Here is a 27,469-nt window from a genome sequence, read left to right on the forward strand (position 1 = left end):
ACTGACAAAACCAATCACAGTTTGTATTATGCTTGGAATGTCAATTTTGATTGTGTCCAGGGAAGGAAAAAATTGATATAATTCAGAGAAAAAACAAAAGGACATACATGATTATACTCACAAATGGGTACTTCCAGCTGAAGAAATCCATTTTTAAATGGGTTCTCTTTAGCAAGGGTACTAGGGTGTCCACATTTTATTGAAATGAGATGAAGGTAGTTTATTTTGCTATGTAGATGGTTGTGTCCAAACCCTAGCTGTAGTTGTAATTACATATAATAACATCATCATGCTGCAACTGATGACAATATATTAGGCATCTTCTAAGCTCTGAAAACCACCTAAAATTCTAGATTATATTACTCAAAATCATAAATGCGTTTATATTTAGACCGTACCAAACAGTACTAATAGCAGAGCAAATAATCATAAAGATCCGAGCAAATAATCATAAAGATCCCATGTAAGAAGTTAATTCATTCATAGTCTCAAACATTGTGTTCTCAGTTTGCCATCATTCTATGTGTTCTTTCAAATGTTCATGAAAAACACCCAAAATAAGAACAAGGAAGATGTTCATCTGATGGCTCACCAAACATTTTCTCACCCATAAATAAGACTGGTTAGCTGGACACCAAAAGATTTATTGCTGGAGTTGGGCTCATGAGTTCTTGAAAGAACATGAAGATTCGAAACAAAAAAAAAAAAAAAAACCAAGGCAGTACAAGTAGAAGGTACTGTGAGACTGGATACATATTGAAAATGCAATCAAACATTGACCCAACTGCAACAAAAGCATTGGAATATCCTGAATAATGAAACATTACTTTTCTACCGGGTACAGTACTCGGAACTACTAATTATGAGCTAGAATTTCTCAAAGCAACACAAAATAGCTAAAGGTTCACATGAACCCAAAATGTAACAGCTGCAGATTTTCAAACCTCATGAATGGGGAATTAGCTTGCTGCAGTGCTGCAGGTATTAATACCATCCTTGCAATCACTAGTGAGATCATTGAAAGTCTCGATTTGCTTTTTCCCCCTCAAGAACACTTCCGTATCAACTGAAATTCTCATGTAACCATCAAATTGAACAGGAGCTTCATTATTCAGCTTTGTTGTCTCTGTATACCAGTCACTCTTCTCATCCCAAAGATCCTTATAGTCGTCAAGAAAATGAGTTGAATACTTGTCCTTCAAAGGATCAAAGAATGATGTATCAGGTTCATTTGTCGCAATGTATAGGTTCCTCCCATCTTCAATTTTTTCCTGCAGGGATGAGAGGAGTGCATCAGGTGAAGTATCTGTGTCAAGATTAGGCCAAAGCTCCCTGTTCCTCGCCTTCTCCCCTCTCACAACATGAACAGAGTCAAAATCCCAATTCAACCTTGATGCAATCCCCGAAACAATGTCCATCAACCGTTTAGATTTCCATATCAGATGCCACGGCCGCTGAACCACAGATTCAGTCTCTCCCTCACACACCCTATACCAGTAATTATCTGGTTCAACAGACCCAAACTTCCTCATAATCAAAGCATCCTTCACCTCTGCAAGCTTCATAGGCGTGATCCTAAAATCCTCCACCAGATGAAGATTCAACCCATCTTTCTTCTGCCACTTATTCCAATCCGACCAAAATTGAGCTTGATCCAGCACAGATGCCGATTCTTTCAAATGCTCAAAATCAAAGTAAAGTCTGAAATCCTTCCCTTCCTCATCCCTGTTCGATTTAGTATAAATTGAAGACAAACAGAGGGACAAATCCATGATCAGAGTTCGGTTCAAGTACTGAGCCTCGCCCAACGCACACAAGAAACTCCAGAGATAATGATTCATGGTCTTGCATCTATCTCCACCTCCTATATAAACCAAGTACTTCCCCTGACTAAATGAACCCTCGGATTCAACTACAGGGAGCGAATCGTTCACAACTTCCCCAACAACCGGCAATGTAGCAGCAGGCTCTTGCTTCTGAAAACCCGGCTTCTGATTCCGCTTCTTCTTCCTCGCATTGACTCCAGTGTGATAATCCCCAATCCCCAAAACACTCAAAGTGCAATTCTCCGACTTGGAGATGACAAACCTCCTATAATCTTTGTAAAACGACGCCGTTTTCCCCTCCTTAGGCCTGAACCGCCAAGCCATATCACAGGTGGACTCATTAGATCCGCGAACAGGCTTCCCAAAGCGGTAGAAATGAATGTCCCTAAACACCTCAATGGCGGCCCTCATCATCGAATGGAAGACGTCAGGGTCGGAGCAATCGATGGGCTGGTCAACACCGCCCTCGCATTCAGTGGAATCGGGGGTAGGGTTTTGCACATCCGTAATATTGATAAAAGCGGCGATGGCAGTCTCGTTGGGGCGCATGAAATCCTCGCCGGTCTTGACGACGGAGTTGTCGGATTTAAAGGTCGCATTGGAGGTGGAAGTGAGGAAGGTGGTGATCTTGGTAGACGGATGAAACAGCGGATCCTCCGGCTCGTATGTGGCGGCAATGATGGTGAAGATCAGAACTCCGATTACGAATAGAGTAAAACACAGGTTTCCAATCATTACCATAGCATTCTGCCCCAAATTCTCCGGCCGGAAGCTGCCGGTTCTCGACAGTGCGGACCGCCCCAACATCTCCCCAACTCAACACCGATCGAGAAACAAATCCAACAAAAATAAAATAAAATGAAAATCAAGAAATGGAAAATGACGCTTCAGATCTGAGAATTAGCAGAGCTGGAAGCTTCTATTCTGAGACTCGAAGCTCAAATCTGGGAGCTTATGGCGGAAATTTATCACCTTCTCGCACATCAAACCAATGGGAGTGAGTGAGGACGATGTTGGAGGAAAACAGTGTGGTCAAAAATTGAAGATGACAGACACGGTGAGATTAACGTTATTTATTTAAACTTTAAGGCTTTCTCTTAGAGTGAGCGCGTGGGCACAGTGCTCATGAGGTTGTGGTGCTGCCACATGGAAGGAGCGACGGTTGGATCTAGTGGTGGTATACTGCGCCTCCAGGCGGAAGTTTTGTTAGCCCCGGATTAGAAACTAGTAAACGTGCGCCGACAGTGGCATAATCGTAATTAATTACGTCTCGAGATGAGTCAAAGTACCACACGACGTCGTTTTGTGCTGGTTGGATGACATCCTGGCATTGCCTGACTTTTGCCAAAAGTCAAAGATGCATTCCCCATCTATTGTTAGGCTTTGTTTAGTTTCGAAAGATGTGAGAGAAAATAGGAGGAAAAAAAAAAAAGTGGAAAAAAATAAAAATAAATTATAAATAAATAAATTATTTTTACATGCTCATTTTAATTCTTTTATATAAAAATTAAATAATTACTAAAATAAATAATTTTTTTTAATTATGTTTGATATTTTTATAGTATAATAAAATACGATAAAATAATTTTCTTTAATGTTTTTTCTTTCTTTTCTTAATAATTTCCAAAAATATAATTTTTTAATATTTGAGGTCATAAGAGAGCTTGGTAAATTAGAAAAATAAAAATACCAAGGAGGGTTTAAAAGCATTGGAATAACAATTTTTTGAAAGCTTCAATTATTAAATATTATGTCCAACCCTAACCCTTTATTTCACGAATAATTTTTTTTTAACTTGCATATGAGCTTAATAAATAAACATACCGAGGCTCCTTCGGATAAATTGAAGTTGTTAGCAATGTATGTCAGAGTCAATTAGACTTTAACCCTAACAAGTACAAACATAGTTCAACAATACAACCTTAAAAAGTGATGTTCACCATATCTGTTGTATGTACATGACCCAACTTCCGATATACAAAGCACCCAATATGGGCATCACAAACAAAACCGCTAGTAGATTTCACCCCCACCCACCAAAAACCAAAAATCTATGTCATTGCTTCACTATATATGTGCATTCCGACTCTCTGGGATTGTGATTTAGCTAATCTAGCACCAGATGAATACTCCCCAAGGCCTTCTTTTTAACTGTCTTCATGTGGGGGGAATCTGTGAAGGTGTACAAGATGCAGCCCTGCGCTGGATATGGCCCAGGCTGAGCTCCATGCTTCTGTGAACCATGTCTTGCAGTAACCTCTTTGCAGTTTCAGCAGCTTTATCCGACCCATCAACCCGTGCAGCAATGTCATACGCAATTCTCTCCAAAACTGATGAGGCCAGCCTCTTTTCTGGTGGGGAATCCCTGAGCAGGTCCAGGAGCATCCGGGCTCTCTCCTGGGCTTCTGGGGTGCCCTCCACAGTGAGTCGTAAAAGGCCTGGGATTGCACCTTCCTTTAGAATGAGTTCCCTGTATTTGTTTCTGCAGCTCTGGCATAAGGAAAGCAAAGCTCCAACTGCATGTTCTGTGCTCACCAGAGATCCATCTTCAATGGTCTCGACTAGGGTTAAGATTCCACCATCTGAGTTTGAAATTGCAGTTTGCCCTTCTTCGGATTTAGAAAGGATTTCAAGTAGGGCTGTAGTCTTCTCAGCAAATTTGGAATACTTCTTGCAATCTTTGAGGAGTTTTATGAGAGGGGAAACAGCTCTAGCATCAATGACTGGAGTGGTGGCCTCTGTGCAGCTGGACAGATAATGGAGTGCTGTGACAGCATCAACTTTTCCTTGAACACTTCCAGAGCTGAGAATCTGAACCAGAAGAGGTGCAGCTCCAGAAGCTGCAATGGTCAGCTTGTTGGGAGCAGCAGCAGACAGTGTCAAGATTGCTGCAATCGCCAATTCCCTTAATCTACCATTTTGGAACTCGAGGAGTTCAACAAGAGGGGGAACAGCCCCAGATGTCACTATCCTGACTTTGTTTCTGAAAAATACAAAAACAAAAAGGACCCAGTTTGAGATGAACCAATTCAACACGGAAAAAGTAAATCAATGAACAAAGGGAGGGAAACAAGAACCATGACCTTGAAGCAAGGAGAGGTCAAACAAATAACAGGACAGAAAAGGAAGGTGGGGAGGGGATAGGGGATTTGATTCTCTTCACTTTTTCTCTTTGGCGGGTTGGGAGAGGGGAGGTACCAGTTGATGCTAGTGTTTGCAGGTGGAGTAATCCATCTTCAGATGGGAACTCTAGTGAGCTAAGGTCACAGATTGTCAGAGGCTCACCTTATCCTAACCAAAATCATCTCTTCACAAAGGGAATTGGGAAAGTTTCTCCCCACATAGACCATGTCCAAAATCTATAGCTATATTTGGCTAAGAAAAGGGAAAAAAATGCTACTGAAAATGATTTTCTCATATTTGGATGTCACGGAGAAGGGTGAAAGAAAGAAACTAGTAGAAAAGATGAGGGGAAAATACTGCACGATCTTCCTCCCAATTTTCCTTAGATAAAGGTGAGGAATGTTTGGGGAAAATGCATTTCTCAACAATTAATCTTCTTTCACAGTTTCACTCGCAACCAAGCAAGAGAAAGATTTTACAAAAATATCCAGAGCCAAACATGGCCTAAAGAAAAGCACAACTCCATATTTCCAAGACCCACCCTTTCCAGCACTTGTTGAGGATATTGGAAAATGCTTTGTTCTATTAAACAAAACTATTCCGGGACTCTTAAAAGAACTTAATAACAGTCAGCCAAAACCTCACAGCTTCATAAGCCGATCTTCCTATACTATTCAATACCGTTCCTTACTAGATTTCTCTTAACAGTTTCTCCATCATCTTCAAGGCTCAATACTATTTTCTTGGTCTCACTTCCTTTTTCAACCAATAATCACTTCAATAATAGACAAAGCTGATGAGTGATCTTTGAGAAAAATTCAATACCATAAAACACCAAAAACAATTCTGTGTATGCCCTACAACATACAAAAATTTGCCTAAAACTACCAAAAAAAAAAAAAGGACTATCATAAAGTAACTCACAGACTGAGTTGTACAGAACTAAAAGCTATCACCTTCCCAAAAATTCCAGCAAGAAGAAGAGAAAATCCCCAAAACCCCATTTGGTGAGGGGAAGAAAACGAAGGCAAAGACAAAAGGAGGAAAGTGGACAAACCGTTCGTTCCTGGCGGCGAGAGTGAGGAGAGCGAGAAGAGAGACTTCAGCAGCGTGTTGGTTGGGAGAGAGGAGCAAGGAGACGAGGGGTTGGATAACGGCGGCGGCGGCCGTGAACTTGGAACGAGTCTTGACGGAGGAGTTCCTGAGAATGTTCCTGATGTCAATGGCAGCTTGTATTTTGGAATCCAGATCTCCATTCAACAGCCTCTCAGCCACTCCATCAATTAGGGTTCGCTTCTGCTGCGTCCATATCTCCCCCTCCTCCTCAGAATCTCCCATTCTCTTCTCAATTCTCATCCTCTCCATCCACCATGCCCATCATCACACCTAATTTTTCTCCTGCACTTGTTCTTTTTAGTCCTCTTTAACAAATTATTACGCTATGTTAGGGAATTTGCGGGAAATGGGATTAAAGAAAATGGGGAGGGAACATATTTAATTTAATAAATTATTTTTAATTTATTTTTTTATATAAAAACTAATTTATTTGAAAATAAATAAAATTTTAAATAATTTTAATTATATTTGATTTTCTAAATATTTTCTAAAAAAATCAATTTTTTATCCTTGTTAGTATTTTATAGGAATCAAACAATGTATTAGAAAAAACATCATTATCATGCCCAACTCAAAATCTCATCCATTAACTTATATTAAATTAAAATCATTGAATTAAAGTACAAAGGTTATAAAGAACACGAAACTCTGGAAAATAAAATAAAATTGGATATAGAAAAATATTAGACCATCATGAATGTACAAAATAAAGGGAAAGTTTTGGTAGTATGTGACATTTTCTGATTGGAGGGTGGTTTTGGATGTGATATGAATCATTGTCATTTGATTAACATAGTGTTAACCCTAGATTAAATTAACATCTTCCTCTTATTTGGTAGCATGTGTACATAAATTTTACAGGTATGATGAAAGAGGGCAAGTGTGTTTGTGTTTGGCTGTTGTGGTTGGCTCTAGGTGTGGAGAAAATGACACCCTTAGAACTTGTACCTAACTGATTTCATCTTCAGCATTCATTACTTGAATATGATCTCTTTTTCTAGTGTTTTTTTGCTGAGAAAATTTGTTACATACAAGATGATTGATTTAGAGGAGTATGGGGGTGAAAATGGCCCATTTATTAAAAAATATATATATAATATCTAATCATTTTTTGAAATTTATATTCAAATGGGTCTCTTTGGTGCCACATAGGTATCATATCATTAAAAAAATTAACTAAAACCTTCATTAGCAATTGTGATTTTAGTTCAAAAATGAAATCTCAGTTATCAATTGCGGTTTTACTCCAAAAATGAAGTCTCAGTTGCCAACTGAGATTTTAACTAAAATGATAAAAAAAATATTTTTTAATGACATAGCACCTATGTGGTACCAAAATGTCAATTTGAACCTAAGTTTAGTGGTTAGATGTTATATTTTTTTTTTAATAAATGGGCATTTTTGACCCAATACTCGATTTAGAGCCCTGTTAGAACAACATTTCATTCAAGTCATTCGTTGATTGCTGTCAGTGATGGCTGCCATGAAATGACATTTCTTACATCCTCTGCTGAGACTGAGGATTCAGGGTCATCTTCCTCGGATCCTCGTCTCCATTTCCATTCTTCTGCATGCCCTCGATGCCGGAAAATCTCATACGGTCGTCTCCACTTTGTGTGTCTGTCTCTGTAGAATAGCTGGCTTCATTTATCACAGGTGACGCATGCCTGGAGGATTGGGAGGCAAAGGAGTTGCTGGGCAAATCTACCTTGGGTCTTCTGATTCTCCTTCGCAGCTTCTGTAGAGTCCGACGCGGGACAACGAAATATTTTTCACCTGGGTTGAGGGTCTCATCTGGGTGGACCACAGAATCGCAGGGCCTCCTGAAAACCTCCGGCCTAGCCACCATGAAAGAGGGGCAGGCCTCCATGATCTTCACTGCAGGAACAGCCATGTAGTACTGCTCAACGACGCCACAGGATGGACGATCTTCAACGGCAACAGGCACTCCTCCACCCCAGCTCTGGCTCCTCCCTTGTGGGGCAGCTTTTGCCGCTGCCGCTGCCCCTGCAAGAGATGGGTAAGTCTTCTGGCACCAAGCAGCTTGTTGAGCATGTCGGTTTGGAGACGACTTGCCCGGACAGTTAAGACTATATAGTCTTGAGAGTTCGATGAATAGACCGTCCATAGTCATATTAATAAGACAAGTTAGAAGGGTGGACGACAACATCTGAGCAGGCCATGGTATTTGTTCCTATGACTGTGTCAGCATATTCCCAGATAAAGAATACTGGCCTAGAATTACAAACTAGCATGTTTAGCTTTATTCTAAGAGCAAAGCATTCAAGAGAATCAAGACAATCTCACCAAGTATGAAACTCATGCCTAAGAGAAAACTCGACTATCATCAGCAGTGATTAATCTCACTGAACACCGATTCATGAATCATGTAGCATCAAAGGCATCCAATGCAGTGTCCAACCAACAGTAGAAAATATAAGACAAATACAGAGTCATGAAGAATTAAGGGGGTTTAACCGAAAAGAAGAGGATGGTCTAGGACCTCGAGAGAAGGGTATTACTATTACCCCATGATCCTGTATCCTTTTTCACAAGTGATGTATCAGTCAACTGAAACAATAGAAATGATGTTTTTCCTTATACCAATTACAACAGTTGGGTACATCCTTTTCTTGCTATCAAAATTCACTTTACAGGTAAGACAGCAGATAGACAGAAGAAAAAAGGTAGTGAAAAATCCCCCACCAACCTATATCTTACCTTCCAGAGAGTCTATGAAAACCTCGAATAGAAAGAAAGAAAAAAAGGGGAAACAAAGATTCTCAACACTCACAGTAATTCTACAAGAGTTTCACAAGTTTTCAAATGGATGGGGCAGAGGAGAGCCTGGCGGGAATTATGAGGGGAAGAATGGGGGATACCATATACCACTAGCAAGAAACAGAAGACCTGCAAGTACCTACCTCAACTAACTTAAATGGTCAATATCAGTTACAGGCGGATTTCACCTTTTATATCCTCAAACCAAGCAATCAGAAGATACTACTGGCAAATTTTTGTCCAGGCTCCTTTCATAGATGTACACTCTCAAACCTGGCCAATGTGGTGTCTTCTTGATCTTTCCCTCCATCCAAATTTGCCAGAGTTCCAAAAAGAATCTGAAGATTGGACTTGAATTTCCTGTTTTGTTGGTTCACTATGGAAAATAGGAAGCTTCCCCTCAGTAGTTATTGGGCCAGTTGATTTGTGCATGCTGGGGCTGCTGATAGACACTGCCTGTAGGTCCCACCATATCAACAGCACCGGCCATTGTCTGAGATTGTTGCAGAAGTGGATGAACAGTTGCTGTCACTGCTTGTGCAGGGTGATAGATACCGGCAATTGGGCCATGACCACCCTGTGTTGGGGTGAAAGCTACATGCTGGCTCTGAGGGGGGAGGTTGTAGAAAGAACTTGCCGGCAAGCCAGAAATGTCTCGACCTGGTGCAGCAATCCAGACTGCTGAACCTTCACTCTGTAGAAAATATAAATCCATCAAAATGATTCTTTTTGTCTTCTAAAATAAAAGTTTGTTTAAGAACTTGAAATGTTCTCAACCTGTTTTCTATTATTTCAAATATTTCTTAAAAATAGTTTTTATTTGTAATGCTTTATTTTCAACATTCCCTATATATATATATATGTACAATTCACTTTTTAAAAACAAATGAAAACAATTAAAATATGTTCTAACGAATCACCCTACTTTCATGGCAAGTTCTCAGAAAATTGTTTTCTATCAAAAAAATTACCAAACATGTTTTTGAGTCTAGAAAACAGAACACAATTTTTTATTTTTAAGAACAGAAAACTATTTTTAAAAATAGTTCCCAAACAGCTTCTATACGTCCATTTGGTTATAAACTACCTATTTTTTGTTTTTAAAATTATAAGCTTATGTGCAAAAGTAGAGCATCTTGTACAAAAGTATATATTTAGTCTGTCTTTAAAAATCACTACCTAAATTTTTAAGCAGCTTTTGAAACCATTATTTTTTCAATATAAGCTTTTAAAAGTTCTCATATCTTATATAAAAGCTACTATGTTCTGATTTTATAAAACAGAAAATAGAAGTGTATCCAGACAGACTTTAAGTGATTAATCTAGAAAAAGAAAAAAAAAAAACAGAACACACCAAAGACCCAGGGGTGTTTCAGGACCCATGTTGACTCATAACTTGGTGCTCACTAAGGGCCACAAATATGTTAGATTGGTTAAACAAAGCAGCAGCTATTTTACCCATTTACTCCATTTTCTTATGCGAGACAACATATTATGCATAAATACAAAATAAGCAAATGTCAGGAGTAGATATAAGCCCATAATTACACTATCAATACTTATTTTTATATGACATACTTCCAATTCATTCAGGGCCCTATCAACCTGACTGGGTGGTAACTTGACGCAATTATGAAGCAAACAATGGCATTCAATCATATGTATTAAAAAAAATTAAAGAGAAAAACAATTTATCTTGGTGGCAGTGTGGTGGTGGAGGGACACCAAAGAAAACTTAATCAATGTGAGTGAATTTTTTTTAAAAGGGTAAAAAATAAAACACAATTGCATTGCACAGTACCACCCTGTTACCCACGCACCACGTCTTCTGGCACACTGGCAACACCACCACTGCAAACCATCAGCATCATCCCAAACCATGCAACCAATTTAGTTAAAGAAGCACTAAAACCTCCACCAGCACCACCACACCACGGATATCACATCTACCAATACCAACACTCAGCATAACAATTCTCACTGCTGTCCCACCTCTATCTAACAGTCACATCACAAATTCCAGCAAACATGTTGCATACATATATATATATATATAGTCTGTACATTAATTAATAAGCTGCTACTTTTTCAAGAATGACAAAACAGCTGCCTAATAAATCAATATGGAAAAGAGGAATAGAAAATAAAAGACAAGAAGAGTGACCTAACAACTCCTAATTCAAAAGCCCAAATAGGATCAAGTTTAAATACCAAAATAAAATAAGATTAATCTTAGTTGATAAATAAAGAAGAGAACAAAATCTAACCTGCTGGCCAGTGATGTAAACACTATTTTCCTTGAACTGGGATGCAGCAATTTCCTCATTAGCAGTTGAGTTCCCAGCTGCTGCAGCTGAGCTAGGATTATAGCCAGCTGGAGAGGAACCATATGGTCCATAGCCACCTGGCATTCCCATGTGGGCTGAGTTTCCAGTATTAGTCCCTGGCTTGTATTGTGGAAGTGAATATTTGACTCCTGCAGCAGCTGCATTGGGTGGAGCTGGATATACACCACCAGCCTGAGGTTGATGAGGAAATGCACCATTGGCTAAAAATTGGTGGATGGCCGGAGGAGGAACATAAAATGGAGAAAAGTAATGGCCATATGGAATGTAGTTTGGAGGATAATGGGGTATATGCACACCAGGCTGTCGGAACACAGGGACTGGTTGTTGAGTCACAGCAATAGAGCTCTGCATGACACCAGCAGACTGAGTTACTAGTGGAGTTGCACCAGCCGTAGACAGAACCAGAGAGTTCCCACCCTGCAATTAAACATATATGAGCATCACAGGTATATATAAAGGTACACCTGCACAACCACACACTTAGGGGCAGACACACACACACGCTTGCACACATGCACACAGAGATTTATGCATGTGCAAATGAGAAAAAACACACATTGAACTACTAGATGCATCATATTATTGTATGCAAATTGGACAAAACACACGTTGCATTACTATATGTAACACATAATTGATTGTAGCAGAATCTCTTTCTCAAAAAAGAAATGACTCTTGTTCCCTGACTTTTGAGAAAGGATGAAATTGTGATGCTCCCTAACTTTTTAATGGAACATCAAGCAGGTCGGAAAAAGCATTAAATAGAGATTTTTCAGTCTCTACCTGGACCAATGAAAAAAATGGAAGCACTTCTCATGGACTTGTTGAGAATGATTCTATTTTTAAAGCACAGAAAGCATCAGGGAAAGGGAAAAAAGGTAGGAAGAAATCCAAAATCTTTCATTTAGTTTACATAGAAAACACGAAGAAAAATCAAATATGAATTATATAGTGAAAAATATTTAAAAACTTGTACATTTTCAGATTCTTTATTCGTTATGTAGGGAGAAAAGAAGAGATAAATTAGGAAAGCCATCTGAAAATTTTTTATGAAGTTTAAACTTATTTTTTTTATTTTCTTTCACTTTTCCTTCCCTTCAATCTTTCACCTTTATTTTCTTTTGCTCATACTTCCCTCAAACTTTCCAAGATTCAAGTAGAGCCTAAAAGAACTAATACACAAATAAAATTAAATTAAGGCAAATCTAAAATGGGTGCAACCCAGACATATGAGATGTCTACATAGATCACTCCTAAGGCCAAAATAAGAAATAAAAGAGAAAAGGACTCCTCAACTTTAGATAGCATTAACTCTACTAAGGATAGTCATGCATTCCCAACAAATCTCCCAGACCAGCCAAACAAAGAATTCATAAAAAAATTTGCTGGTTGCAACTGTGTTTGCTCTCAGACATAAAAAAATGATTCTATTCAGTTCAATCCATAAGCATCAAAATAAGTAGAGTTGAGCCACATTTCATATTTTTCTCATCCTGTTGCAACTATAACTGCTCTAAGACAACAAATTCTTCTACAATTCAATTCATAAGCATCATAATAAGTATAGTAGAGCCACATTTCATATTTTTCTAATCCCCTTATTCACAAAATTTCCTAAATTTCCTTCCTAACTAAACAAGGCTTCTTTAATCAAATCCTGGAAGAAGCCAACAAAAACCAACTGAAGAAAACAAAAGGGACCATAAACTCCAAGTCATCCCACAATGGATAAGCAAATGATTGACCAATTCCACATTATGATCGCATAAACAACAGAAATTTTCTATCTTCCTACCCATTCATCTAAAAGGTCATTCAAAGTGAGAATTGTCCTTCAAACAGCTTCCTAAAAAAGAAACCAACTTTAGGTGAGGCAAATTATCCCCAAACCCTTCTATGTGGGTATATATCTCAAAAAATCCCCTCAATATTGAGATGTACAGCTAAAACAAAATTTTCAATCTCTTCAACGCATTTATAATTCTAGAAAAAAAGGTATGAAGACTTCCAAATTCTCAAAGCAGGAAAAGACGGGAAGAGTGCCTAAAGTGTGCAAACCTCTTGAGGAGACTGTGAAGTCTGTGGAGATAACACTGCAACATTCCCATTGTACTTGGGAACAACTCCAGGTGACTGAAAGGGAGAAATGCGACCATCACTATCAGAACCAGAGCGGTAAAATTGGGCATAGTAGCTTGCAGGATCAAATTGTGGCTGAACCTAGACATACAAACATTTTATAACCACCCATCATTATATTGGATCCAAAGATTAGTAGCAACAATACAAATCATTAGGGGAAAAAAAGCATCCAGTAATCATATCATAGTTTTAGTTGCATTCCAAACTCAATTTTAAACATGCTAACATATTGAACATTTTCAATTACTGCCAGTGAGCAAAATTACATAAATTCAATTGTGAGGGTGCATCATAGAGCTAGAAGCACAAAAGCACAAAAAACAAATGTTTTAAGGCTTACTACAAAGCTTGGAAGGCGAGTAACATCACGTGCTTGAGACTCAGAACTTTCAAACGGTGCAAGTTGGCTCCCTAAAATTGGCGGCACAAAACCAAAACTGTAGTTTGGAGAAGTATGAACCGTAGAGTATTGATGACCTCCAGGTGGCAATGCTATTTCCTGCTTGGAATCATATTCTGGGACTGAACTGGATGAGATATCACCCTCTCCAGAAGATATATTTTCTGACACATGTGGAGGTGACTCTGGATGATCTGGATAATCCCCTTCCTCAGCCGTTGCCAATACATTTTGATTGCTGGATCCAATAATAAAAACAAATAAAAATGTGATAAGAAATATTCCAAAAATATACAACTACAGTGCTTCAAATATGGCAGTGTTTGGCTACTACAATACTACATCATGGGTTGAAAAGCTTGGACAAGAAACAGTTCTGTTTTGAAGTTATACACAATAAGCTTCAATAGAATGGTCCAGAAGAGGCTAGGAGCCCAAAGAAGGTAATCCAACCAGAGCATGTTCCCCAAGACCTCCCCTGGTTTTTCCATCTGTCTTCCCTATACAGCCCTAAATAAATGCAAACCCATCAAAGACCAAATCTAGGGCAGTGGACAAACATGTTGCTCAGCTACTCTGATGCAAGGACTTATTCTTTATGAGCTGAGAGAGCCCAGTCCTTGACAGGAAATCAGTTCTATTCTACCAAACAAACCTGATAAAAAGTGTAAGCAAAAATCAACCAACATAACTCAGATTTTCAGTGCACTTCCACTGGACAACTACTGGATTTTGTGCCAAAAATTCAGGCAATAAGATGGCACAATGGTTCCCAAAAGATTTTTCTGTCACAAACTCCAGCCATCATTCCTCTAAACAGTAATAACATGGGCCAATTTTGCATAAATGAACACACATGAAAAAAAACTCATGTTTATTGTGACTGCTTAGACCTGGTTGATGCAATTATGTAAAGAGAGAAAAGAACAAAGATACACCAAGATGCTCATCATCAAATTAAAAGCTACTTAAAAAAGAAAGAAATGTTCATTTTTTGAGACCTTGAAGAATGTTCCTCCACAGTTTCTTCTATCCCCTGAGAAGTTTCAGACTGAGGGGTAGAGGTTTTGTCACTCTCAGGATCATAGGCATCAATTAGGGATACTCCAAAACCAGTAGTAAAGCTTCCAAAATTCAACCCGGTTCTTTCAGCTTCAGGAACATGGATATGGTTTGGAATGATAACATGACGACGAGCTCGAGAATGTAACCCCTCTAGCTTTTTCTGCGGTTTTGGATTTGCTTCTTCTGAATCAAGGTCACTTGATACAGGCTGTGTCTGGGTGCCAGATTCAGCTGAAACAGAGGGAATCTCAGAAGTAACAGCTGCTCCAGAGCTTTGAACAAGATTAGGGTTTGTTGACTTTGGTTTCCATTCCATACCAGGACCCACTGTTATAAACATATATCATGAATCAGTTATAGACTTCGAGCAAATCATCCAAACATCATTACTAACCAAAAAAAATAAGGATATACTTAAAGATTACCCATCTTATTCGTCAAAATAGAACAATTTTCTATATTTTCCTCAAATTACAGTGTGTACTTTGAATTTACCTCAGTTACAATATGTTCCCCTTTCATATGGCAATGATGTTCAAGTATTTAGGCTAGAGGTTCAAATGGCTTTCACGTCCATGTATTGCAACAAACCACGCAAAGATACAGTGCAAACAAAAGAGAATAAACCAGGCAATAAGGCTAACATACAATATTCATCAAGCCAATAACAGCCTAACCATAATTGATCCTTCTGATTTCAGCTCAAGGTACAGAATAATTTCCCCATATTTATGGCACGAAAATCCCTCTGTATAATTTTTTTTTCCTTTGATAGGTGTTTTTTTTTCCCATTTGGATCCTTATAGAATATTTTAAAACCCTAAAATTTCCAGGACTAAACTAATGTCTAGGTACTTTACATGGGCCAAAACATTCTCACATCCATGAAGATATCTATATTTCCCAAAGGTGCATCAGTAACTTAATACAGGAAGAGGAGGGGGAGACTTATATGTATGAGAATAATCCATCTTGTATTATAAACTCCACAATTATTCTTACAAAACTCTATCAATGAAGTCACAACTTGCTTAAGCTATCCCCAATCTTGCCAATCCCCAAAAAAATAAAAAATAAAAGGCTATCCCTAAAGTTGAACTTTATGGCTCTTACTAAAGTCCATGCACACATCATTGCATTGGTGTTTGTTTATAAAATCATATTATATGCCTATAAAAATAAAATAAAAATAAAAATAAAAAAATAAAAAAAGAATCATTGCATAAGAGCCCCATTCATGTGCTCCTCCATCAAAGTTTCAGGCCCAAACTCCACAGGAATTGAACACGTCCCTCTAGAAGTTGAGTCCTCTATCCTCATCTTTGGTTAACCAAAGTCACCTTGTCAACTTCGATTAACATGAGTAATCAACTACTAAGGTCATTGGAGCTTTTGAAGGCGGGACCAACTTTAGTTCCCAGCTCAAGGACGTGAGCAATAACTGCAATTCATACCAATATTGTGATGATTAAAGGTGAGAGCTTGTAGCAAATTAATGAAAGCACACTCAAGATAACCTCACCATTTGTCTTCTATAAAACTCAAGACCTTACAGAAAATCTTAGGAATTGCCCAGGTCACCTCTAAACATCTTCAAGCAACATTCCAAACCAAAAACAACAAACAAACAAGTCTAGGAAAAAGTAAAATAACAAATATATACCTTTTTGAGGGCCAATTACTTGTTGCAGCCTGGTATTGTAATTCGATGAAGGCCTATTAACTGAGGAGCCAGCATGTGTCAATGAGGGTGAAGGTTGTGATGACTCAACAAGGTGATTCTTCCCAACTCCTGGGGATTTGCCAGGCATCTTTCCTTGCAAGAAGGAGCTCCCGGTCTCAGAAGCTGCCACTGCCGTCATTGAACAATACACATTTGTGAGTTACATTCAGAGATAAAACTTCATCAACCAAAATAAATTCTGCAAAGCTCCAACCTGCAGCTGATCTACTTTCAGCATGGGTAATTTCATTATTTTCAACAGGAGTTCGTTGGCTCCCTACTTCACGCTTAATCGTACCAACAGCATGAGAGATCCGTGAATCATGAGAAGGCACAAGCACAGGATCTGAAGCAGAAAAATAGCCTCCTGAAGAAGATGCTGGAGTTACAGAAGCTGAGCAGTTACTGGAGCCTGGTGTGGGCTGCCCACATGTATCCCCAGTTCCAAATGCAATGCTAGGGTTTTTGTTTGCATCAATAGAAGGCGAAGGTGAATTCCCCAATTTATTAGCATCAGTGGATGCACTCAAATCAGCATGGATGACATCACTCGCTACAGTAGAATGAGAAGTGTGTACAACACTAGTATTCCCAGTGGTGGTAACAGCTGGACCATCGGCCATGACAGTTATAGAGCTTCAAAAGATAATTAAACATGAAACTTGTCAGAACTGTACCTCCACATTTTAATTATGAAAGAAAGGACAGACTTGTAAACTATGGTCACCTTGCTATAGCAGTTGTTTCTTTATTTTTCATCTCCTGAGAGGTTGGTTGAGCAATACCTTTCTCTGAAATTTGACTGATTCCATTTTCCTTTGCAGGAGCAGAATTCCTGCCACCACCTGTATCTGACATGAGGGATACATTATACCAAAATAATTGACATGCAGCAAATCTGCAGCTGCAACCATCAGATAATGTAATATACCACAAATGTAATTCATGCTTGGGAAAAAAACGCAGTAAGCCACTATTATTATACCATCAGACTGAAATAGTGCAGAAAGGAATAATTAACTCCTCTGCTTAAACCAAATCCATGGGCATGAGAAAGGAGTTTAAACTAAAGTCCGAAAATGCGGTATTTGTTGAATTTCTACTGAAACAGTTATATTTACACACGGTGGAACTAAGCAAAGAAAAAGCACCAATAAATATATTAAAAACTATGTTTGATAAAATCATGTTGAACAAACAAAGACAAGTAAATGCAACATAATCAATCCTGTAAAAATAAAAAGCAAAGAACTGTGGCAGGGCAATCTTTGAAGACTGATTTGAATTATGGTTTACCATGAGATGTATGACGAGATGAATAATTCACTCGACCACCCCTACTTCCTTGCCCCTGCATGCCAGGTCTCCACCGTGGTTCAGCAGAATCTCTGTTGCTTAAATGCTACAAGAGTAAACAGAGAAGTCCATGAAATATTAGTCAATCTACAAAACTAAATTTGAATAAGAAAATCAACAAAAACTGGTATATTAGCCATGTTGATGAGGACACTACAGAGTACACAAACAGTAAGATGCATCTCCTGTGTAATCAAGTCCACAACTATGTCTAACAGAACCTCAACCAACTTTAAGTACCAAAATCTCGACCATAAAAATCAATATGCAACCAATTTATGCTGAAAAATTGGCTGTCAACAAGCCCAAAATGATTATTCAGACAATAGTTGATTGACTGTAGTGAAATTTGATTTATTCTGTGAACAATAGAAAAGGAAGGAATTGGAAGACTAAAATAAACCTTAGGCAACTAATCCACATACTATGAATGCTCTTTTGAATAAGATATAATTTTTCTTTCTTTCCCTTTTGTGATGTTTTTCTCATTGACAACCATTACTTGGCAACATCTTTTAATTTCCATACATTTATGATGTCATGTGAGTCCAACAAATGTTTTACAACTATCCTACCTTCAAATAATTGAATAGATGAGCAATATGCCCACTAGCATTAGGACTGTCAAAACTTACAGGAGTAAAATGAACAACAAAGATCTTTTTCTCTTTCATTTTTTTTTTCCTTTTCAACACATTAACATAAACTAGGAGGCCAAGAATCTCATTTTCCATGAAAATCGTATTCACGTTGAGGGTCAATTTTGGTGCTTTAGCAATATAAAAAAATAAATCTTACCTCTTTTCTCTTGTCACGTTTCCTTCTAACCTCATGGAAGGGATCTGTAAAACCATAGCATAACTTGCTTGTCATTCAACTAAATAGATGGATGGATGGATGGACAAATAGATAGATAGATATATAGAGAGATAGAGAGAATGGGAGTATATACATATATATATATATATAGAGAGAGAGAGAGAGAGAGAGAAATAAATACATAGAATAACTACTGGAGCTAAAAAGTTCTCAATAAAGCAGCAGATTGACCATTACATAGCTATTTGCTTCAAACAGAAACAATGGCTAGAAGAATGAAACACAAGAAAAATGCTTAACCCACTAAATCATAGTGCATTTTAAAAGTATACATTGCAAAGAACGTGCCTTTTAGCATCCTACAACAGTGATTAAGCTTTGAAGTTCCCATAACAAGTTGTGCATCAATCATTTAAACCATCGACAAAGCTGTCCTTACATGTAAAGCAAGAAAAATCATACTTAACACTAACAAGTTTACAAAGGAGCACTTAAAGTAACCACTGAAGCAGCACTTTCTCTGAATGAACACGCTACAGCCTTACCCAAATGTAGTCACAATATCAGGGTCCCATTTGGTAGTGAAAATGAAAAGTTTTCTGAAACCATTCTCATTTTAAATATGAAAATGACAAACATGTTTCAAAACACAACCCTTTTAGGTTGTTTTCAGTTGACGACAGTTTTCAGAAACTCCCAATTCGTCATCATTTTAGTATTTTATGCTTTGGAAACAATTGTGTCTTTGTGCTTTTTTTGGTAGTTGGGTCTCTTTGTATACACCGTGTATACCTTCTTCTCTTAATACACTTTTATATTTACCTGTCAAAAAATAAATATTATGCTTTGGAAACAAACAACAGTTCTCATTTTATCCTAAAATTTTGCAAGTGGGTGACATGCACTTGTTTCCCTATATATTTATCAGATTCAGCATTGAACACATCAAATTTGTGTAACCGTGGCAAAAGAAAGTATATAGTTTGACAACCACAGACCGCCAAAATTTTGAAGAACAAAATTCGTATGCAAACATAATCAAGTTACATTGTTGTAGTTCAAAAGTTTATAGGATAGTCCAAGTCAAATGCACAAATCTTGCATAGGATTTGTTGATGAGAACCAGGAGAGAGATAACAAAAAACTAGCAATTACTTTGGATAGATTGCTCTACAAATTTAATTAGATGGATCAAAAAGTATCAGCCAGCATAACAACAATGTATATCCATTTTTGACCGGTGGGTTGGTCGTCTACTGTGGTTCAACGCAATTACATTTTAAAACAAGATGAAAAATGTCTTAAATTTAAATGAAACAGAAGAAAAAGGATATGATACAAGAGAAGCCATGTCCATCTGAGACAACGACCTCGACAAATTTGAGGTTTCAGAGCTGAGTCCTGATCTTGTAAAGATCACCATAAATGCCCTGAAAACCATTTTAAAAGTAATAAAGAAATCCAAATTGAGAAAATATCCAAGCTTCGTTGGAGAAACAAACTTAACCTCGTAGAAATAAAAATAAAAAAATAAAAAAGAAGGAAAAACTGCATCAACAGTGAAAACCCATAACAGCCAATAAAAAACCCAGCTCAATTCCCACAAACCCATGATTTTTCTGACACAAAAATCGCAAATCAAATCACATCCCATGGATTTTCACCATCATTGCCTAAAATTTCTCAGCAGCCAAATAGAGGGGAAAGGGCATAGAAAAAGCACAGATCGCAGGACGAAAAAGGGAAATCCAAGATCAAAACTAAAAGGGGGAAAAGAGAGGCGAATGAAAGAGAAGGAAAAAGAAAGAATACCCTGCATGAGAAGCTTCTGAACGGTTTCATTGGGATCCATGGCACAATCCTTGAGCATTGCATAAATCTCCTCTTCAGTGTGGTCTCCAGTGACCTCCTTAATGTTTTGGATCACCTCCCTCATACCGCTTGAGATTGAAACCCTAAACCCACCTCCGCTCATCTTTGCAGCTCACAAGCCCACAGCTCTGTACCTTATTTATACAAAAATACAGGAGAAAACACCCAAAAGAAAAAATGAGAAAAGAGAAGGCGATAGAAAATATGATGGGAAGTTTTAGAGATTGGGGAATAGACGAAACTATGATTGTTTTGAGGGTTTTTGAATTGATCTATGTCAAGTAAAAAGAGAGAGAGAGAGAGAGAGGGAATAGGGAGGAAGAGATGGACAGAAGAGAGAGAGAGAAAGAGAGAGAGGGAGAGAGAGCAATTGAGACTGTTTAGAGTGTGGGATTTTTTTTTTTCCCCTTTTTTTTATATATATTTTTCTTGACCTTCTCCCTTTTTATTTTTTAAATCTATGATTATTTTTTTGTACAATCCATATTTTTATCATTATACTAATTTATTTATAAAAAAAAAAAAGTAATGCAGCCGAAAGGTTTTTTGTGGTTCAACACAAATTCCACTAAAAACATTGTGAAAAAACACCTAAATTAAAATATTTTTTAATATGGTAATTATAATTTATTTATGCAGAGATAGTTATTTACTCTGACCTTATCAATCATTATTGCCCCTATTTTAGAATATTTTAAAATTATTTTTATTAAAAAACATATTTTTTATGTTTTGAAATTTTTAACTTAAAAAAAAATATAAATAAATTCCGACATTCAAATATTTAATTTTAATTTATTTTCACTTGAAATTTTCTAAAAGCATGGAATTTCATAAATATACATTTGACATGGTGCTATAAGAAATGTACATAAATTTAACATACAATGATGAAATTGCCTTTTCTACATGATGAACAACTTTGGAAAGAATAAAAAAACGTTTCGATAATGTTAGGTAATTGAGATGAGCCCTTTTTACCATATGATTAGTTGGATACGTATTTGGTTTGACCAACCTCTATTACTTACTAGATGAGTTCTCTTCCTTGAGTCAATTGAAAACATGGCCAAGATATTAATGAAATGTGACCCATTGATGGGAGACCATCCGAGGCCCAAAGTGGTGGCTAAGGGGCAGTTGGTGGGCGATACGGGATGTCCATTGGACGAATTTTGCGTGTGCTTCGTTAGTTGGTGGTGCATGGGGGATGGGAACAGAATTAATGGCTATAGTGCTAATCTAATCACCATGACAATGGAATGGATTAGAGATCAGTCACCTTGGTTTATCGGTTTTTATACTTATTCTCATCCTTATCTAAAAAAAAAAACATAAAATTACTTAAAACATAAAATCAATATATAATCGTATATATGTATATAAGTATATTTTTTATATATATATATAAAAAATGAAATGGAAAAATAAATAAATTTAATTAATTATTATATTTATAATTGTGGCAAGATAGGGTGAGACAAGTCAAATAAGGTGAACCCAATCCATGACAAATAAATAGAAACTCAAATATACTTCTATTGATTTTATTCTTATCTCAAACCCGTCTCATTGACATGTATATTTACAAAAACTTGTCTGATTGTTATCGCTAATACACCTTTCAAAATTTTAACTTCATCAATTTTATATGTATTACTATTTAATCAATTTACAATTTTATATTTTAGAGTCAATTGATGGTTATTAGGATTTTCATTCCACATAAGTTATAAGTTTAGGTGTGATGTTTATCCCTCTGTCAAATAATGTTAGGGTAATTGATTCAATTTGAGATTTTGAGTGAAATAAGCAGCTCAACATTATATGGTCCATTTCTTTTACAATAGTAAGGTTTATTTTATAGGTTTAGATTAATTCATTTGTATTTTAAATGTATTGTCTTACTTAGCCATTTGAATAATTAATTGCCAACTTACCTAACATTGTTGATTTATAAATGTTTTCTATATTAGGTTTTTTGTGCTAATTAAAACAATTTTTTATAATCCTAATTATAAGTTTTGAAAATTTTGTCAAATGATTTATATCAATTCAATATCACAAGAAACTTTAAATATAGATCATTCAAATGTACCATAAAATGAAAAACATGTAGGATAAAAATATAAAGATATGATAATAGAATATAAAATAACAAGAAACTATATAAAAGATATAAAATAATGGGACTACAAAATTTATAAATTTGGTTAAAGATGCATCATAATTGGAAACATTGTTTTGGTATAACACTAAACTTAAGAAGTATTATTCGTAACATTGGAAGCTCTCCAATAGTTATTAGCATTGGAGGATTTACTCGATTGCTAACTTTAGGGTCTCGTGGGATTAGTCGAGGCGTGCGTAAGTTAGACCAGACACCCACAGTTAAAAAAATAAAAAAATAAAAAATAATTTGTAACATTGGAAGACCTTATGGATATGTTTGATTATTAAAAAATTTAAGAAAAATATATAAATGAAAAGTAGAAGAAAAACATTAATAGAAATAAAATACATGTTTAAAGTCAATAAATTACTTTTATATATCACTTTAAATTTATTTTAACTTTTATATATGAAAAATAAATAATTTAAAAATATTTAATTTTTTAACTAATTTAATTATATTTCATTTTTTTATAATAAAATAAAACATAAAAGAATTATTTTTCATAATATTTTTTTTTTAATACTTCCCAAAACCAAACATAACCATTGGTAGTGATTTATACATTACTGTAACACTTTGTTTATTTATTTATTATAATTTTTGTTCCCTTGATACCATATACAACGTGGCATTTTTAAATAGTTTATGATGTTGAGACAATTTTAATATTTAGAATATAAAAGTTCATTAAAAATAAAAAATAGAAATAAAAAAGGAAGTAAAAAAGGAAAATAAAAAATAAAAATAAAAATAAAAAACAGAGGTAAAGAAAAGGAAATTGAGAGATACCCTTTTCCATTGCAGAGTGTTCCTAAAACCCTAACGCTCACTGCTCAGCTCTCCCCATCTGGGCTGCCTCAACTCCATTGCCAACCACTCCTGAGTCCTGTCTCAGTGCTGTATCTGTCTTCTTCATCTATCACGAGTACATTTCTAGTCTCAGACCTCTGATCTCGAAGCTGCAGGCCATGGGTTCGAGGAAGGCTCCCAAAACTCACTCAGACGACGGAGCCAGTCCAGGGTATGCTCTCTCTACCTCTATTTCCAACCCTCTTTACGTATATATGTATATAAATGGTCAAAGATTAATGGGTTTTTTTTTGTTGTTTTTCACAGAAAGATCTTCGTGGGAGGGCTAGCCAAGGAGACCAACTTGGGTGAGTTTTCAATGGGTTTCTCTTCATTTCTGTGTTTTTTTTTGTTGTGGGCAGTGTTCAATTTTACTGACCCATGTCATTGTTACAATGTTGGTGGTGGTGGTGGTGAGTGTAGATACTTTCACAAAGTATTTCGAGAAATATGGGGAGATAACCGATTCAGTGGTGATGAAGGATCGGCAAACGGGTCGGCCTAGGGGTTTTGGGTTTATCACATATGCTGATCCTTCTGTTGTTGACGAGGTCATTCAAGAGACCCATATCATCAACGGCAAACAAGTAAGCTTTCCCCTCTGTTTTTTCTATTATTAGTTTCTGTCTCTGGTTCATTGCAAAGAACTGAGGGAAAATAAGAGAAAATGAAAAAGTTGAATCCTCGGACAATCATTCCAATCCCAAAATGTCATGAAGATTGTGTATGCTCATTTCTTTCACCGATTGCAAAAAAAGGAAAAAAAAAAAAGATTGTGTCGGGTTGAAGTGAAGTATGTTCATTTCTTTTATGATGGTTATTGACAGCTGATGAAGTTTCTCGGGATTGATAGGCCTTTTATTAAAATGTCATATATTTTTTATATTATGTTCTAGCAAATTCATTAGAGACTATCTTTTACACAGTCTTTGTCTATTTGCACTGAACTGGTTTCCCTTTAATTAGAAACTACAGGAAAGGGCCTAATTTTAAATATATTGGTCTGTAAATCCACTGAGGATTTGGAATGAAGTTAAGTTACATATAAAATCCACAAAAGTTGCAGAATGGAAGTAAGATTTGGAATTCCATAAGTGGAATTCCAAACACAATCCAATTCTGCACTGGGTAAGATAGCTTAGAAAAATTATGACTTACAAAATGAATTTTCGAGCAGGTTGAGATCAAAAGAACCATTCCAAGAGGTTCCTCACAATCTAATGATTTCAAAACAAGGAAGATTTTTGTTGGTGGAATTCTAACAAGTGTCTCTGAAGGTTTGAGATATGATTGTTAAAGTTGATATTCTTTTACTATCTGTATCATTTTTTTTTATTAGTATCACTTTTAATACGAGTATTGTTATTAAATTGTTACTTTTTGTTTGCACTTTGAACAACCAATCGATTAGACGAGTTCAAGAATTTCTTCTCAAAGTATGGGAAGGTGGTGGAACACGAGATTATACATGACCATGTGACCAAACGCTCCCGGGGATTTGGGTTCATTGTATTTGACAACGAACAGGTTGTTGATGATCTGCTGACAAATGGAAATATGATTGATATGGAGGGTACTCAGGTGAGTTCAGTGCAATGCGCATCCCTGATACCAGATGCAAACGGATGCATCTCTTCTTTGTTTAAGACAGCAATACAATTGCATTTCGATTAGTTTTCAGTGGAAATGGACATGTGTTTCTCAGCTTAATTTTGAAATGGTTAAGATGATTTGTGGTCTTAGATAATATTAGTTCTCAATATTTAATCAGGCTTCATGGCAGGTTTATTATTTTTCTTCCACCTGACTAACAGCATAATCTGCAGTAAGAAAATCATAGGTTGACTTGCTTCTTTATTGTAGGTTGAGATCAAGAAGGCGGAACCAAAGAAATCCTCCTCAAACCCAGGTCGTGCTCCTTCATTTGGTGGTGATTCTAGGATGCAAATGTACAATGATGGTTTTAGTGGATACGGCAGCGATCCTTATAGTGGTCTGGGCAGTGGTGGCTATGGGCCTGCTTCCTACCGGGCACTAGGAGGTATTGACAGTAGGCTTGGTGATTATGGTGGGTATGGTGGTGGTGGCAGTGGCAGTGAATTTGGGGCCAGTTATGGGGGTTATGGTGGTGGTTATCGGGGAGAGTCCTCATTTGGCCCTTCCAGTCGCTATGGTTCCTATGATATAGGGTTTGGAGGGGGTTATGGCGGAAGTGGATTTGGCGCATATGGCCGTGGAGGTGGAGGCTATGGGGGTTATGGCGGTTCAGGCTCGAGTGGTGGTTATGATGCAGGTCCTGGTGCTGGCTATGGAGGAGTAGGAGGAGTAGGAGGAGGAGGGGGAGGAGGAGGAGGAGGACTATATGGAGGTAGAACAGGTTACAGTGGCAGCAGCCGATACCATCCTTACGGAAGATAGATACTTGCCGAAGCATTCCTGCAGAAGATGCACACAGGCTTCCTGATAAGTGAAGCGCATACTTCAGAGGGCCATTGTCTTGAAGATCATATAAACCATTAGCTAACCGTGGCTGTATTAGCAAGATGTAGAGCTACTATGTTTAATGGTTCCCTGTTTTTTTGTATCCGAGATCTCTACTGAATACTGCCGCTTTATTATATAGTCAGACAGACATCTTTCTTGTTATGAAATATTAACTAGTTGCAACAATTAAGAGTTGTGAATATAGGAAACTATGCTAGATGCTCATCAAACTGGACAGCAGGGATGGTTGGCCCCTGGCCTGGCCTACCCAGCAAAGCAACAAACCCAAGAAATATACTGAATTAGCTAGCAGAATCTATAGATTTTCCTTCATCGAAAAGACTGCAGCATTGGATTCATCAAAGGGGTGCAACAACGTTGGGATACCAGGCATTTAGAAAGCAAAGATGCTGAAGCATAGATCTCTATCCACAAGGGCCTGTGACGAGAGAACCCATTGGCCTGATATTCCCCCACGTTCGGGTTGAAGAAAGGAAAGTGTTTGGTTTAATCTTGTACTACGTATTAAATTATAACATACAAAAGGGGGCCGTGGATCTAGCCACGCCTTAGGTGGGGAATATGTGGTACACAAACCAATCCCAGGTGTTGATATTCATATTGACAGCCTCGGATTAGTAATTCCACTACCCACTTGCTTTAATAATAAGTGAATTTAAATATAGAAATGGGTACCTTTTAATTGTAGGCGAGTTTTGAAGTCGCTTTATTGGATATATTTACACGAGAGGGTGATTGTGAGATTGGAGAGAGCAAAAAGAGTTGCAGTTTCTCCCGGCGGCGGGTACAAGATATTTATCATGTCTAATACTGTAACATTTAAAACATTAGAGCCGATGCGGGGATAGCTCAGTTGGGAGAGCGTCAGACTGAAGATCTGAAGGTCGCGTGTTCGATCCACGCTCACCGCAATTTTTATCTTTTTTTTTTCACCTTTAATTTTAGTATATAATGTTTTCTGTGGTGTGACATTGTTCTAGAATATGCTTTATTTTTTTCCTTTCTTTTCACCTTTAATTTTAGTATATAATATTTTCTTTGGTGTGAGTCATATGACATTGTTCTAGAATATGCTTTATTTTTTAAAATATTAAGAAAAAGGGGGAAAAAATACATAATAAAAGACGAGGAGAAAAATTAAACGAATTTTTATTCCTTTTTTTTTTTTGATATATATATATGTGGACCCCGCATTTCGGCTCATGCGTTTTCCACTCGATGGCAAGCTTGATTTTTATTTCAAAAATGATTTTTATTTATTAGAAAATGACTTGGAGTCGCCACTTATTTTTGTTTTATTTTAAAAGGGTAAACAAAATAAGAAAGAAAACCCTAAGTGCGACTCCTTATTTTGGAAAAGGTGATCTA

The 27,469-nt window shown here is 37.0% G+C and overlaps 4 protein-coding genes and 1 non-coding gene across 6 annotated transcripts; 2 read left to right on the forward strand and 3 right to left on the reverse strand.

The window, feature by feature from the left end:
- Positions 1-483: 483 nt before the first annotated feature.
- On the reverse strand, positions 484-2,877 carry LOC117926254. Its single transcript, XM_034845337.1, has one exon. It carries the CDS (start codon positions 2,631-2,633, stop codon positions 960-962), a length of 1,674 nt encoding a protein of 557 aa, XP_034701228.1. The 5' UTR covers positions 2,634-2,877; the 3' UTR covers positions 484-959.
- Positions 2,878-3,637: 760 nt separating this feature from the next.
- Positions 3,638-6,384, reverse strand: LOC117927385 (U-box domain-containing protein 3). Its single transcript, XM_034846893.1, has 2 exons — positions 6,007-6,384; positions 3,638-4,809 (listed from the first exon to the last, which is right to left on the reverse strand). The coding sequence occupies exons 1-2, from the start codon at positions 6,312-6,314 to the stop codon at positions 3,984-3,986; spliced, it is 1,134 nt and encodes a 377-aa protein (XP_034702784.1). The 5' UTR covers positions 6,315-6,384; the 3' UTR covers positions 3,638-3,983.
- A 2,253-nt stretch (positions 6,385-8,637) lies between these two features.
- Positions 8,638-20,926, reverse strand: LOC117926547 (GBF-interacting protein 1-like). 2 transcript variants are annotated; one of them, XM_034845672.1, is made up of 12 exons: positions 20,814-20,926; positions 20,512-20,705; positions 18,679-18,722; positions 17,821-17,926; positions 17,252-17,375; positions 16,739-17,160; positions 16,465-16,653; positions 14,738-15,128; positions 13,677-13,974; positions 13,253-13,414; positions 11,114-11,611; positions 8,638-9,540 (listed from the first exon to the last, which is right to left on the reverse strand). In XM_034845672.1, exons 2-12 carry the CDS (start codon positions 20,672-20,674, stop codon positions 9,247-9,249), a joined length of 2,691 nt encoding a protein of 896 aa, XP_034701563.1. In that variant the 5' UTR covers positions 20,675-20,705; positions 20,814-20,926; the 3' UTR covers positions 8,638-9,246. The 2 variants fall into 2 exon arrangements, with proteins under 2 accessions (XP_034701563.1, XP_034701564.1); XM_034845673.1 differs by having other exon boundaries at positions 17,252-17,369; positions 20,512-20,926.
- Positions 20,927-23,534: 2,608 nt separating this feature from the next.
- LOC117927365 (heterogeneous nuclear ribonucleoprotein 1-like) lies at positions 23,535-26,266 on the forward strand. Its single transcript, XM_034846864.1, has 6 exons — positions 23,535-23,768; positions 23,864-23,904; positions 24,020-24,183; positions 24,774-24,873; positions 25,008-25,177; positions 25,460-26,266. The coding sequence occupies exons 1-6, from the start codon at positions 23,716-23,718 to the stop codon at positions 26,012-26,014; spliced, it is 1,083 nt and encodes a 360-aa protein (XP_034702755.1). The 5' UTR covers positions 23,535-23,715; the 3' UTR covers positions 26,015-26,266.
- Positions 26,267-26,939: 673 nt separating this feature from the next.
- TRNAF-GAA lies at positions 26,940-27,012 on the forward strand. The gene has a single exon. It is a non-coding gene; the product is annotated as a tRNA-Phe (tRNA).
- Positions 27,013-27,469: the final 457 nt, after the last annotated feature.

The sequence above is a fragment of the Vitis riparia genome, chromosome 12 (assembly GCF_004353265.1).
Source record: "Vitis riparia cultivar Riparia Gloire de Montpellier isolate 1030 chromosome 12, EGFV_Vit.rip_1.0, whole genome shotgun sequence".
In the NCBI taxonomy this organism is placed as follows: Eukaryota; Viridiplantae; Streptophyta; class Magnoliopsida; order Vitales; family Vitaceae; genus Vitis; species Vitis riparia.

What these genes read in the sequence shown, in the direction of transcription:
- LOC117926254 (XM_034845337.1), bottom strand. Translation starts at nt 2,633, where the DNA reads ATGTTGGGGCGGTCCGCACTGTCGAGAACCGGCAGCTTCCGGCCGGAG.
- LOC117927385 (XM_034846893.1), bottom strand. Translation starts at nt 6,314, where the DNA reads ATGGAGAGGATGAGAATTGAGAAGAGAATGGGAGATTCTGAGGAGGAG. An exon ending in CTCGCCGCCAGGAACGAACG is followed by an intron (nt 4,810 to 6,006) that starts GTTTGTCCACTT and finishes TGTATTTTTCAG; the next exon opens with AAACAAAGTCAGGATAGTGA.
- LOC117926547 (XM_034845672.1), bottom strand. Translation starts at nt 20,674, where the DNA reads ATGAGCGGAGGTGGGTTTAGGGTTTCAATCTCAAGCGGTATGAGGGAG. An exon ending in TCAGAAGCTTCTCATGCAGG is followed by an intron (nt 18,723 to 20,511) that starts GTATTCTTTCTT and finishes ATGGTTTTACAG; the next exon opens with ATCCCTTCCATGAGGTTAGA. An exon ending in TTTACATCACTGGCCAGCAG is followed by an intron (nt 9,541 to 11,113) that starts GTTAGATTTTGT and finishes TATTTTCTACAG; the next exon opens with AGTGAAGGTTCAGCAGTCTG.
- LOC117927365 (XM_034846864.1), top strand. Translation starts at nt 23,716, where the DNA reads ATGGGTTCGAGGAAGGCTCCCAAAACTCACTCAGACGACGGAGCCAGT. An exon ending in GACGACGGAGCCAGTCCAGG is followed by an intron (nt 23,769 to 23,863) that starts GTATGCTCTCTC and finishes TGTTTTTCACAG; the next exon opens with AAAGATCTTCGTGGGAGGGC. An exon ending in ATATCATCAACGGCAAACAA is followed by an intron (nt 24,184 to 24,773) that starts GTAAGCTTTCCC and finishes ATTTTCGAGCAG; the next exon opens with GTTGAGATCAAAAGAACCAT.